Source organism: Grus americana, chromosome 2 (genome assembly GCF_028858705.1).
Source record: "Grus americana isolate bGruAme1 chromosome 2, bGruAme1.mat, whole genome shotgun sequence".
Lineage (NCBI taxonomy): Eukaryota > Metazoa > Chordata > Aves > Gruiformes > Gruidae > Grus > Grus americana.
This window is the reverse complement of record NC_072853.1, coordinates 35,283,060-35,296,859: the sequence shown is the minus strand read 5'-3', so window position 1 is coordinate 35,296,859 and position 13,800 is coordinate 35,283,060. Positions and strand designations below refer to the sequence as shown.

The 13,800-nt window shown below is 38.3% G+C and overlaps 1 protein-coding gene across 6 annotated transcripts in view; it reads right to left on the bottom strand.

Annotated features, from left to right (window-relative positions):
• Nucleotides 1-13,800, bottom strand: part of STAU2 (staufen double-stranded RNA binding protein 2) — a 178,009-nt gene that overhangs the window by 113,849 nt on the left and 50,360 nt on the right. For all 6 annotated transcript variants that reach the window (XM_054814527.1, XM_054814524.1, XM_054814528.1 and 3 more), the window contains 2 exons: nucleotides 8,912-9,071; nucleotides 5,881-5,988 (listed from right to left, as the gene is read on the bottom strand). In XM_054814527.1, the coding sequence (XP_054670502.1) occupies nucleotides 5,881-5,988; nucleotides 8,912-9,071 (268 nt within the window). The remainder of the gene's footprint in view (nucleotides 1-5,880; nucleotides 5,989-8,911; nucleotides 9,072-13,800) is intronic.

Here is a 13,800-nt window from a genome sequence, read left to right as displayed (position 1 = left end):
TGTTTGTATTTCTGCAATGTACTTACTATTAATGTAGTTTTCCTGCTAACTGAAGGTGCTTAGATGGGTTTTCATAAAATCTGGACAAGTATTAATGACAGTACCAGGTTTAAGGACAGAAAATTAAGGCCAATTAGATAAAGCAAATTTAACCATCATATTCAGTGCTTCACAGAGAATATAGTAGAACTATATTTTCAAAAAGATTTATACAATAACACTATACACAACAATAATGCATATTTAAACCAAGGCTGCTGGTTTTTTCTTTGCAAGGTGCTTCACATACTGAAGAAATTCAATTTATGAAGGTCTACCAAGCTTTGGCTATTTCTTTACATAAACCATATTCAAAACTATATTTATATGGCATCACTTCAACCTGTTCGTAATTTTTTTCTATTATAATTAAAACATAGGATGTTCATGTATGGTCCCAAGCTTCGGTCTTAGAGATGTGTATTTTAACGCTGTCCTAGCTGCAGGCAGCATGCCTGCTCTCAACATTTACCTTGCCAGAGTACACAACTTAGAGCGATACCCTGTACGTTTGAAAGGCTGTCCCAGTTTTGCCTCCACAACTCTCAGCTGTCCCTCCCAACAGTAACGAAAGGAATTATCAAAAGAGCCACCATCACTCACACAAAAGCCAATCAGTTCTGAAAAGTTTCATCTATTCCCTTATTCATTCCTTTCCAAACATAATCAGGATGACAATGAGAAAACCCATTTGAAGTACTTCTCCATTCTTAAAAGTTACAATAATATAAAAAAAAAAATGAAGTTCTGAACACTCTACCTTCCTTTAGATTTTTTCTGTCTTCATTTTCCCACAGACACACATCTCCTTTTAGGAAGCTATACTGTTGGGATGAATTCACCAACACACCACAGCACTGCAAGTGCTAAGATAGCCATCTCTTCATGTATGCGCCATTTACTGGTCTGGACAATATTTATCAGGAATTAGAGACCTCATTTGGGAAAAGGTTCAGTTATTTTGTTTGATGGGCGGAAGCAGCTACCTAATTTAATCTTTGTTACATGTAATGTGTATAAGGAGACATTAGAGCATCTGACAGGCACCTCTTTGTATTATCTTCAAAATCAATACATATACATATTTTTTCAATAGGTGAAATTACATCAAACCGTTTGTTGGAGAAGCATAATGCCTGCGTGCAAAGGAACTGAGGTAAAGGTGCTAGGGCCTTCTTGGTGTAATAACTATATTTTTAATGGGCTGAAACCTTCAACCTTAATATTATTACAACATGTTTTGTATTAAAGTTCTTTTTATCAAGGTCATGTCCCTGGCATTATTTAGTTTTGCTGCTACACTGTAATGAGGTCTCCTTAGGCTTGTATTTCTTTTTTAAGCTCTCTTTTGTGGCAACTTTGCCCAGCAAATACAATTATCACAGCATATATCAATAAAAAGACACAAAATGAAAATTAACAGACAACTTTGTCCGCATTTTCCCAGAATAAGACGATATCTGTGCCAGCATGGGATTTTTCTGTGGTAGTCCAGGAGCGTTCCCACTCTAAGATTCCAGGTAATAATTTCAGCAGGGTTTTCAAGATTGCCTCACTTGCAAGTTGCCCACTAGTGCTACACCGCGTGAGAAGGCAGCGGCGCTTTCGAGGCACTGACCCGTGCTGAGCCACAGGAACCTGCGCTGCCGGCACCAGAGCTGGGACGAGCCCAGCGCCAGGATCTCCCGTTCTCAGGCACAGTCGGGCTTCGTCTCATGCTCAGCACCTTCACCGCACCGCAGCGTTTCCCACCCTGGTTTAAAGGCGTATCTTAATCCATCCCTGTACATTGCTATCCAAGTATTACAACACGCTGGCTGTAAAACACAGCTTAATTAACCTTACTAAGGTCCTTAATCTTTACGTGGTCTTACTAATACCATTATAGGTCTTGCTAATACCATTATATAGGTGTTTCTACTTACATGCAATATAATGTATTAATAAAATATACAAGAACGGCTATACTGACCAGATGAAAAAGGACAACATAACTTGCTTAAGAAATATAATTGCTGAGTTCCTAAAATATTAGTTTTATGTAAGTTTTCTCATATAGCCATAAATGCACACAAATATATATATATGAAAAAGAATGTTAATACAAAACCAGATTATATTTTCTTATACATTAAAATATATATTTCTTAATATAAAACTAATGTATTCCGGTGTGTTTTTCATCTTTTAAACTTTTAAGCATGTTACACAAGGTAAATAATTGCCTGGAAAACACTCAAAACTGTTTCTTTGTTAGTGTATAAAAGAAAAAAACCCTGTGTTGTCAATGGAATGAACCCCATAGTATTCAGATGGGATCCGGATCAAGCTAAACATCCAAATTTGGTAATTTAGCAAAAAAAAAAAAAAAATTTACATAACATTTTTTGTTAACCCCAGATTTTAGATCTTTTTACTCCACATGATTTCAAACAGTTGTGCTATAAGCCTAGGGACAGAAAACACTGAAAAGAAATTCATCCTTTGGTATCCAAGAACACTATATGCATTAAACTATTTCCTCCGTCGAAAGATAGGACCTGTGGACCAAATCACGGCTAATTTAAAGCTGAGAATTTGATTAAGGGTGACAGTTCAATACACTTTTCTTGTTCTGTTTCACTGATTTAAAGAATAACTCCAGCAAGAGAAAAAACATGGGGCCAAAACACATCTAAGGTCAAGTTACATCAAGAGTGAATTTGGCTCAACTTAATGAATCATGCTGAGAAATGGAAAACAGCAGTACAATTACAACGAAAGAGCAATGCTGCTGCAATCATTAATGAGACTGCAGGTAGAAAATTCAAAAGATTATGACAAGATTAAATGGACTTAAAAATCAAATAAAAGAGGTGACAAAAAGCAGGTCAACAAAAACATGTCACCTACATCCATGATTATTTAGAAGTTTTAAAATACCAATATATTTCCGTGTGCTCGTGTGGACAGATATACCAGATTTTCCAAGTTAAGGAAAAAAAAAAAGTCTGGATGTTTTATTAAAACTGGTGTGAGGAAGGGTGACCATCATGCAAAACCCAAATGAGAGCTGCTCAGTATGTCAATCATCCAATCTGAAAGCTTTAATCCCCAGGAAAGCAGGAGCCAGATGGGTGTGAAACTTCCTGTTGAGAACTTGCTCAGTCTCCCAAGGTCAGCAATTTGGTCTGTTCCTGGTTCAAAATACAGAATCTCTGCCTCGCTGTGATAAGACTGGGACACAAGAAACTGCAACTTTTTCCCAGCAGAACACTGGAAGGGGATGGAGGGGCAGAAAATTTGGCTGTTCAGGCACTCTTATCGTCTCACTCCTGATATTGAGAATGAGAAAAAGATATTATTGCATTTGCTATTCTAAAGAAATAATACTCCAATCAAAAAAAAAAATACTGAAAATAAAATGACAATCTGAAACACCCCAACATCTTCTAAAACCTGAAGCTGTTGACCTCAGTTATGTCTTCTAGGCTCACCCAACTGCTTACTGACAAGTCAGAAATAAAAAACATCTATGTTGCAAAAGAACCAAAAAAGCGCAAGATTTTAGCCTACTGTCAAGGAGGGAATAAGAAGCAAAATGACCATTTTACAGCTATTCTAACAATTCCTGCAGCAATCAGTTTTGTATCCCTCCTTAAAAATTGTTCATTGAGAGTCCCACAAATGCCTTAGAGGAGTTGCATTTTGACTTAAAAGTTGATGAATAAAGGTTAGCTAAGGATGCACCCATGATAAGTATGGAGTAAAGCTTGTTCCTTGTTAGAATTGAATTTTTTAGCTAACGATTTAACAGAAATTCCTTAAAACTCGTCCTAAAGTTCCTAGGCAATTTAAACTAGCCACATTACATGAAACAGGATAGACAGCAGAAGCCCATGGGGTTCTGCATGCTCTTCCTATTTTCCACCCATCATGCAATTCTAAGGACATGCTTACATAGAACTTTACATATCTTTATGACCATTACTTCGTTGCATAACACATTGGCTAAAGCTTCATCATATGAAGAAAAGGCAGATCATTTTATAGCTATCGCACACAAAAAAAGCTAGAGAAAGCTTTGATGACTGCCTGGAATAACACAAAACCATTTGTAAATAAAATCCTATTAGAAACATCAGATCCTGGAGATTATCATAATTGCTTAGCAGTTTTATTGAAATATAAGCCAGTACCAAGTTTAATCAAAAGTCTATTTAAGAATGTCACCTATACTTAGATTTAAAGGCAGGAAATAACACAAAACCTGTCAGGAGAGCAAGAAACTGTCTTTTTTCAATGTTGTTAACATTCTTTGGCAAGCAACACATTAGACTTTTCCTGTACTAAGTATCTCTGCCTTCATTCTCTCCTTACCAAATGTTCTCCCTTAAATAAGCTGAAACGCAGGAATGAAGACAGACATTCAAAGCACTATCCCTCTTTTCTTTCCAGTCTCCAAGCTATTCTGTGACCCGTGACCATACATCTTGTATTTTAATGTATTGATTTGTATGGAACTATTCCAAATACTTTTAAATACTTAAGGTAGAAAATTATGTGTGAAAACTGAAACGTTAATTATGAGCTTCCTTTCTGAAACATGGGCACGTGTTTCCATTATGTCTGATCTTCTGTAAGAGTTGTGTTCTTTCCATGTAGTTGCAAATTGATACACCAACATCCCCAGACACCCCAGTTTCACACTCGAGATTTTACATTCTCTTAACTTTCTAATTAGTGCGTGTTACATAGACCATATCTATGAAGCACGTACGCATTTGCTATACTGAGGAATTCCTTAGTCAAAATCAATATTCTTTGTCTTTGGCTCTTTTGCCTGCCTTCTGAGAGATTTCTCAGATTTCTAAGAAGGTCCAAATAGCTCATTTGACATTGGCCAATTCATGGATATGGGCCAAACATGTCAGTAAACTGCATACAGCACACTGTAAGGCATGCCACAGCATAATTTATTTTTTGGCATGCAAATATGTGCCTATACTTCAAAAGGAAAAAGCACTGGAGAAAATAACCACCACCAGTATAGGCGCTACCCACGTTGTTCATATATACTCAGTTTAAATGTAAAACAAAAAGCAGAAAAATAAAACTTTAAAGAGCTACTTACATTAGTGTTTTCTGCGTTTAAAAAAAAAAGGCAGAAAAAAACCCCCAGCTTGAAATCTGGTGGTACTTACCACAACGTTAGATTTTTACAACTAGTTTGTCTAAGAACTTTCCTCTTACTATCACTCATTCTCCTGTAGTTAGTTCATTGATAGCATTCGAGCTATTCCAGATATTCTTTATTACTTAAGGTAAATAAAGGTGCCAGAAGCAGGCTCATAGATAAAATCATATGAAATGAGACAAAAAAATCATAAAGGCTTAAGTAGAGATAGATAAGGAGTCAGACAGTGTGGAAAATAAAAAGATACTGATGACTTTCTGAAAACAGCACATCAGCTGCAAAGTGTCTCAGTGAGAACTTTTGTAGTGGACGCCTACAGTTAAAGCAAAGACTTTGGCTGACTGTTTTGAAGACTATTTCAAATCACATTGAGTGTGGCTACTGATTCTAATCCTACAGCACCATACAGAAGATGCCTGAACTGTCTTTCTGCCATCCACTTGTTTGCAACCAGATATTAGGTCTCTAATACTTCTGAAAGAGCATCTAATTTAATAGTAAAACCTCAGTGTCTTAGACTCTGACACACTACCAATTTTTTAATTATAATTTGCATGTATTTAAATGTCATATTCATAATGTATTAATATTATTAACTGTGTTGAGTTTTAGTGGCAACTTTTTTTAATACTTTCTTAGCAAACAGATAAATACGTAATACATACCTCAAAACTGACAGGTATATTGCGCTTCAAAGCAATTTCAAATACTACACTGATCTCAGACTTGTTTGCATCTTTGTCTTCTTCTGATTCTTTTCCTGTTTCCCCATTCTGAAAATGAAGAATACATAATCATATTACAATTTTTAGAAGATTAAAAAACCCAATATGCTTCTCCCCCAATTTCTCAAAGACTTTTGAGTTCTCCTGTCATGCTGTAAATCAGTGTTTGTGCATCCATCTCAGCATCCCATTATCAGACTCCCACTGACCGTGAAGCCATATACAGTGCACTTATGTTTCATAATAAAGGAACACATACACATGCATTTATAAATTAATAATAGATGGTCAAATAACTTCTATGGATTTTAGTCTTATTAATGACATGGATAATAATCATCTGAATACACACTTCTTGTGTCAAACACGAGGATCAAACAGATCCTTTGACCTGTTTCTCAGTCTCTCTGTGGGTACCCCTTCCAGCAAGGAAGAAGTACAGAAGACTGTACTTCTCTCAGAAGAAATTCAGTGTATCACCCCCACACTTTGACTGGGTCACCAGGTTACAGGTGTCCTCAGCAGGTCCAGCTGGTTAATGGCCTCTCCATCGACTTCCCTCTGGGAGTTACGACCAGTGTGAAAAGGTAGTGACAGAGAACAGCTTGCTCAACACAGAACATTATTTATTTATCCATAGGAACATAACAGAGAGGCTAAGAGATAAAACAACAAAAGGCACATGCAAACATTATCCTGCCTAAAATTCAGTTTTGCTTTACACTTTAGGTAAGTCTTATTTTTCTCAGACAGCCACCAGCATGGGGATCAGTCAAAGGGTTATCGCCTTCTGCAACCGCTGCCTTTTAGTGTTTGTCCCCCTGGCCACATCTTCCCTGGTTCTCATTCAGCTACTTTCCAACTGCAAAACTCTGATTGTTTCAAACTGGGATCTCTCAACAACCATGTAACCTTGGCCAGGCTCCCAATTTTTTATTAGTGGAGGTAAACTTCAAAGAAACTTGGGCTGAATTAGGTGGATTCCTGCAGAGTTCCCATCTTACATAACAAAGTCTGATCCAAATCTTCAGCCACCAGCATAGCTACAAAATGCAGACACCAAAGTTATAAAATAACATTAAAAAAGCATTAGGTTCTTCACATTAACAATGAAATTTATCAATCTTTTATCTACCACTTGTTAACTCTTATTATATTAATCTTTAAGATAACGCAGGACCAAAAATCCAGCAGTCAGCTAGAGCATGCAGACTTGGGGCAGGTTTTGTCTCATTAAATGGTTGCAAAATTTTAAGTCTCAAAAAGCAATTTACATCCCTGACAGTGATCTAGAGCTAAATACGAAACAAAACTTTATAAGGTTTACAGAACTTGCTGAAAAAAAAAAGGTGCAATGCAAAGCAGCAACAAGGGTAGTCACAATGAAATTATGTAGAACCTCTAGTTTATTTCATATAATGAAATGTAAAACACTACTGAAATCAAGAATGCGTGTCATTAATTATAGGACAGGCAAAGCATTGATTAGGTTCAGTGAGAAAGATCAACTGAACAGAGTTAAAAGGTCAATACCTAAAAGTAAAAATATATTTTGGGGATATAAAGAGTATCAAACATAAAGAGTGGGGTATTACTATTCTGTAGAAAACCTTAGTGAGAATCTTACTCAGTATTGTATTACATTAAGTTTGTGTTTTATAAAGGACAAAAAAAGACACGAGGATGAACTACTGATTAGAATAAAACAACTTCACACTGAGACACTATAGAAGCAATCAGTTTTATAAAAAGATTCAAAATTACTTAAGCATAATCTGTAAATGTATATGGGAGAGAGATTTTTGATATTTGTTTGTTACATTTAGCAAAGATAAGAAAATACCAGTTGGATAGAAAATGAAGCTAAGTGAATTTAGGAGAAATACCTTGCAAACTATCTTTGAAATGGAGAATAATCAATCACTGTCATAATTTACATAAAATAATGTAAGGACTGTCAACAAGGCTTTAAGTCAAGAATGCTTAGGTTTTCTAGCTATACTCTAGCTTAACAAGATATGTAGAGCGTAATGTAGAAATCACTGTTTAAAATTTCACGATTAATAAAAACACATCAGTCCAGAAAATCCCTGATTGTCCTTTCTGCCCTTACATGAACCTTGGCACCATGAAGCCCTTAAACTCTACTTCAACCAACCTCCAGCTCTCTGGACAGCTACACTCAGCTCCACACGATGTAGTTCTTTGTACTCTGTCATGATCTAGGTATAGTGTTACTTTTTCCAGTCACCTACAACTCTAACCCATGAAGTGACAGAGATGTTTCTTCATGACTAGCCTGCAACCAGCTCCCTTTACCCTCAGCATGACCAAGCCACAGAGGTTTTCCTGACTGAGGACTCGATTTAGTCTCCTACCCACAGACACCTGCTACTGAGATCCTACAAGTATCCCAAGTGGTCTTCAACTGCTGCACCAGAAACTCACAGTGCTCCTACAGGTCTTGCAAGTAGTATGTGAATGTCTCAGCTAATCTACAGCATGGTCTCCTGAAGGTGTCCCCTATTTTTCTCATAGATAATTGTGAATTTGATTCAGTTTACATATATAACTTATGTTGGTGAACAGAAGAATGAAGTTACTTCATTAGCTCACGGGAGAGGCAACACTTACAGCATGCTACAAGAACTTAGGAAACTCAATTTGTCATGACTACATCTTCTAAAGGCCTGCACATCCTAACAGACACTGATTTAAACAGACACTAAATAGACCAAATTTGGCAAGAATGTTAATTAAAGATTTTATTTTGCTACGTAAATTACATATATACATGGGCTATCAGAATACAAACCAGGTACATATCGATGTTACTTATATATATTATTTACTTCTGTCTAAGTATTGTGAAAAAAACCCACTAAAAATTAAACATTGAAAAACTGGCAAGTAAATTGTTCGATTTGGTATCTTAATGTGAAGATTAGGAATAGTTTTCTGAAACACAAACCTGAGGTAATTTTTCTGGAATAGGCTCATTCTGGAGAGCTTGAAGGGCCTTCATTGCAGCATTATGTCTAGCAGCTTGACGAGTCTTTCCTTCACCAAAAAACTCACTGTTGCCAACAGTTAACTGGACATAAAAAATTTTAGGCACTGGGCAGTGATACCTGGAAAAAAGTCATGAAAAGAATACAGCAATAAGAGTTACGAATTTTAACCATCAATTTTGTATAATATAGAGCAGTAGCTAGGGATAAAACATCTTTTCTCACAGATTAAGACCTAACACTCAGATACATGGATAGCTCCTCAGGCAAGACTGTCAGTAACTCTGACAGCAGCTCCTACGTGCAAACCAACTCTTCACCCACATTTGCAGGGCTCTTGCAACGAGCTCTACTATACTTCAGGCCAACAACCCACCTCCGCTCTCTTCTTGGTTTGAGTCTTGAGAACCATAGAATCATAGAATCTTTAAGGTTGGAAAAGACCTCTAGGATCATCAAGTCCAACCGTCAGAAGATTGTGCCTAAGGAGAACAGAAAGCTCCAGTGGAAGCCATGCCTGGGAGACAACTCCTGTCCCAGGAGAAAGTGGTACAGAGGAAGAAGGATTGTGAGGTGTCTCATCTGAAACTTGCCAACATAGCTCAGCTCTTGGGCACAAAAAGAAGTCACACAGCAGAGAGTGAAGGACCTGGACAACTTACTTCTAGCCTCTTTTTAAAGCTCAAGTATTGAAATTGTAGAGGATAAGAAGTTCTCTTCCAAAGTGTAACAGAGGGTAGGGAGAAGCTCTTCTCCAACACTGTAATAGCCAAAAATTTTCCAAGCACTGAAAGAAAAGCAGCAATCACCACCACATTGTTTTCCTTTTTCTTCCTACAGAAAATTTTCCAAATATAATGGCAGTGTTTGTTTTTCTGAATACGTCAGAAAGACACCAAAAGAAAGATAAAGCAAAAAATTGAACATTTTCCTATGAACTGGCACAGCTATTATTCCTCAAATAAAGTAGTGTCTTTATTGATATCATCTACTCCACACTCTATTTTCAGTATTAACAACCCAACCCACACTCCCTACCCTGAAACCTGTCTCTCACTAGCAGTGAATGAAGAAAGAGACGTAATGCCATTCTTGGGCTTGGGAGGTCCTGTCACAGCACTGTGACAACTACAAACATAAGAGTTTGTCCACATACGCCATTTCTACAGAAAAGAAGTATTCCCCCCGCCCCACCTGACTCAGAAAAAGCAATTCAGCACAGATTATTAGTTCTAGTCACTGTTAAAATTATAATCTTTTAAGAGAATGTTTCCAAAAAGTCCTCTAATTATATTCTACATAGGTGAGGGAATTTGCTTCATACTCTTCGCTCTGTGGTCTAGTCTGCCTGTGCTCCTTCCTCAAACAAAGGCTGTTCTAACACACTGGAGATTTAGTCTTTGGAAAAATATATACCCCTCAGAAATGGTTTCTCATTTATCACAAGTAACTTGTACATATTTTACGGCAACATAAAAAAAGCCCTGGATTCCAAAAGCATGGCCAAAAGCTAGGTCCATCACAACAAAATCAGAATCACTCAAAAGCATAACCAAGTACTACATTTTCCTTCTTCCTCTTAAAGGACCCTTATTAAAGCATGCTCTCTCCATTTTCATCTATTGGCATGGATGATGATTTTTTTTGGTATGAAGACTTTCTGACTTTTCGTTAATAATTGTAACAGATTTGTTTCAACTATAAAACAAAATAAAAAGTTTTTTCAGATAGCAGCACACTTCAAACCCCAACAAGTGTGAATAAGCGCTCCAGTCTCAGTGTCCCTGAACTTTGTGCCTAATTCTAAAAATATGTTTATATGGAAAGAGCAAAACCATAATACTGGCTCCAACAAGCCTCTGGCTATAGGGCCTTGGAGGGGTGAGCTAAGTTACCTTTACAACATGAAAAAAGTGGGTATTTACTTTGCTTTCCTGTTTACAGTTTAACACAGTTATAGGGAATTATTAAGGCCTGGAAATGCATTTGCTTATGTAACATTTTCATAAAATTATAGAATAACTCAGGCTGCAAAGGCTCCTGGAGGTTATCTGGTCCAACACAGTGCCCAAAGCAGGGTCAAGCTCTGAAGTTACACTGTCTTGTTCAGGCATTGTCCAGGGTATTGGGGATATTTCCAAGGATGAAGATTCCGTAACATCTCTAGGAAACCTGTTCCAGTGTTTTGACTACTCTTTCTGGAAGAATATTACAAAGCTCCACATGCGTAATGAACTCAAACACCACGGTGCCATTCGTTAACAAAGCAGCTGTCAAACCAAATAAACAGATAGTTCAAGAACACTAATTTCTAACCCACGCCACTGGGTCCTTCATTGCTTCTGACACACAGCATTCACCTTCTGCCTCCCCCTGCTTCTAAAAGGTACAAACCAACACCAAGATACTACCAATGTGACAAAATCTACAATAAAAAAGTACAATGGCTTCAGACTGAGATTTACCTCAAAAAGAATGGCAGTTTTTCAAGTGAAAGGGAGAATTTCACCCTTTGCCTTCACTTAATGAGTTTACATAAAATGCTTCCTATATCAACATTTTCCTTAGATTTATTAGTTTTATTTGGTTTGCAATACTGTTTTAGGGAATATTAAAAATAAATTTATGAATATGCAGGCAATAGATGTAAATAATACCTTGAAAGAATTTAAATCTAAGAATCAGGAACAGACCTTTGACATGAAACATAGGTCAAACTGTATTTTCCAAAGTGAAAAATATTACGCTTATTTAAAATCAAGGGAAAAATAATGAAAAGCTTCATCAGTATAGTCACCATCAACTACACTTCCTCCACAGCTGGCTTAGAGTTGCCTGTCCCTGGCTCCTCTACACTGCTAACGTGGTTCCTCTGAAAGTCTTTCCTTAGTTTACCACAGAAACACAGAGCGGTTAAGGTGGGTAGTGACCTCTGGAGATCCCCTAGTCTAAACCCCCCACCCCTGCTCAAAGCAGGTCAGTTAGAGCAGACTGCTCAGGGCAACTTCCCGTTGGGTTTTGAGCATCTCAAAGGGTGGTTGATTCAACAACCTGTCTGGCAATCTGCTCTGGTGTTTGACCACCCACATGGTAAAAAAGTCTTTTGTTACATTTAAATGGAATTTTTTGTATTTCAGTTTGTGCCTCTCTTTCACTGGATACCACTCAAAAGAGCCTGGCTCCACCTCCTTTACTCATCACCTTCACATATTTATACACACTGATAGAATTCCCCTGAGCCTTCTCTTCTGGTTAACCAGTCCCAGCTCTCTGACTCTCTCCTCAGATGACAGATGCTCTAGTTCCTTAATCATCTCAGGCCATTCACCAAATTTGCACTGATATGTCTGTGTCTCTGTTGTACTGGGGAGCCCAAAAGTGGACCCAGCACTCCAGATGTAGCCCCTTACCAGGGCTGTGTAGAGGGGAAGGATGACCTCCCTCAGCCTGTTGACAACACTCTTCTAAATGCAGTCCAGGATGCTGTTGGCTACCTTTGTTGCAAGGACACATTACTAGTTCACATTTAACTTGGTCTCCGCTAGGACCCCCAGGTCCTTTCCTGCAAAGCTGCTTTCCAGCCAGTTGGCCTCCACTGTGTCGTGATGTATGGGGTTATTCCTGCCCAGGTGAAGGGATTTGCATGTCCCTTTGTTGAACTTCATGAAGTTACTGTCTGCCCACTTCTCCTGCCTGTTGAGGTCCCTCTGGATGGCAGAGGAACCCTCTGATGCATCAGCCACTCACACCCTGCCACATCATCCAGATAGCTAATGAAGATATTAAACAGTACTGGCCCCAGTACTGACCACTGGTGTACACCACTAGTGACTGGCCTCCAGCTTTGTGACACTTTGTGCCACTGATCACAACCCTTTGAAAACTGGCTGAACAGCCAGGCTCAAACTGCCTCACTATCCATTTATCTAGGCCATATTTCACGAGTTTGTCAATGAGGATGTTATAAGAGACAGTGTCAGAAGCCTCGATAAAGTCAAGACAAACAACATCTGCTCCTCTCCTCCCATGCACCGAGCTAGTAATCTCACTGTATAAGGCTATCAGAGTGGTCAGGCACAATCTTACCTTCCTAAATACATGCTGACTACTTACAGTCACCTGTCATTCTTAATATGCTCAGAAACGGTTCTCAAATTATTTCCTCCATCATTTTCTCAGTGATTGAAGTGAGGCTGACTGACTTACTGTTTTCCCAGATCCTTTTTCTTGCCCTTCATGAAAATAGCAGTGAAATTTGCTTTCTTCCTGGCTTCAGAAACCAGCCCAATCACAGATATCTTTCAAAGATAATCAAGAGTGGCATCACTATGACACTCACCTCACCTGAGTCACAAACCCTGTTTGAGTTTAGTCAGAAGTTCCTTGTTCATCCATGCAGACTTCCAGCTGCCTTTGCTTAACTACCTGCATGTTGGGATGGACTGAAGAATGGTTTGTTCTTTAGCTTGAAGGAGATGAACCTTGACAAGCTCTCCTGGACTCCTCCTCTCTTCAGGACCATATTCCTTGGGTTTCTTCCAAGCAGGCCTCTGAAGAGACCAAAGTCTGCTATCCTGAAGTCCAGTTTGTGATCTGTGATATTTGCCTTATTCTCTTCTCTCAAGATCCTGTCACTATCTCATGGTCACTGCACTGACCCCATCCCTGACCAGTTCTTTTTTTGAAAGTGTGAGCTCTGGCAGGAGTGCTCCTCCTGACTGATTCCTCAATCGCCTATGTCAGAAATTTGTCATCGATGCACTCCAGAAACCTTCTGGATTGCTTGTGCCCTGCTGTGATGTCCTTCCAACACATACTGGTGTGGTTAAAGTCCCCCATGAGGACCAGG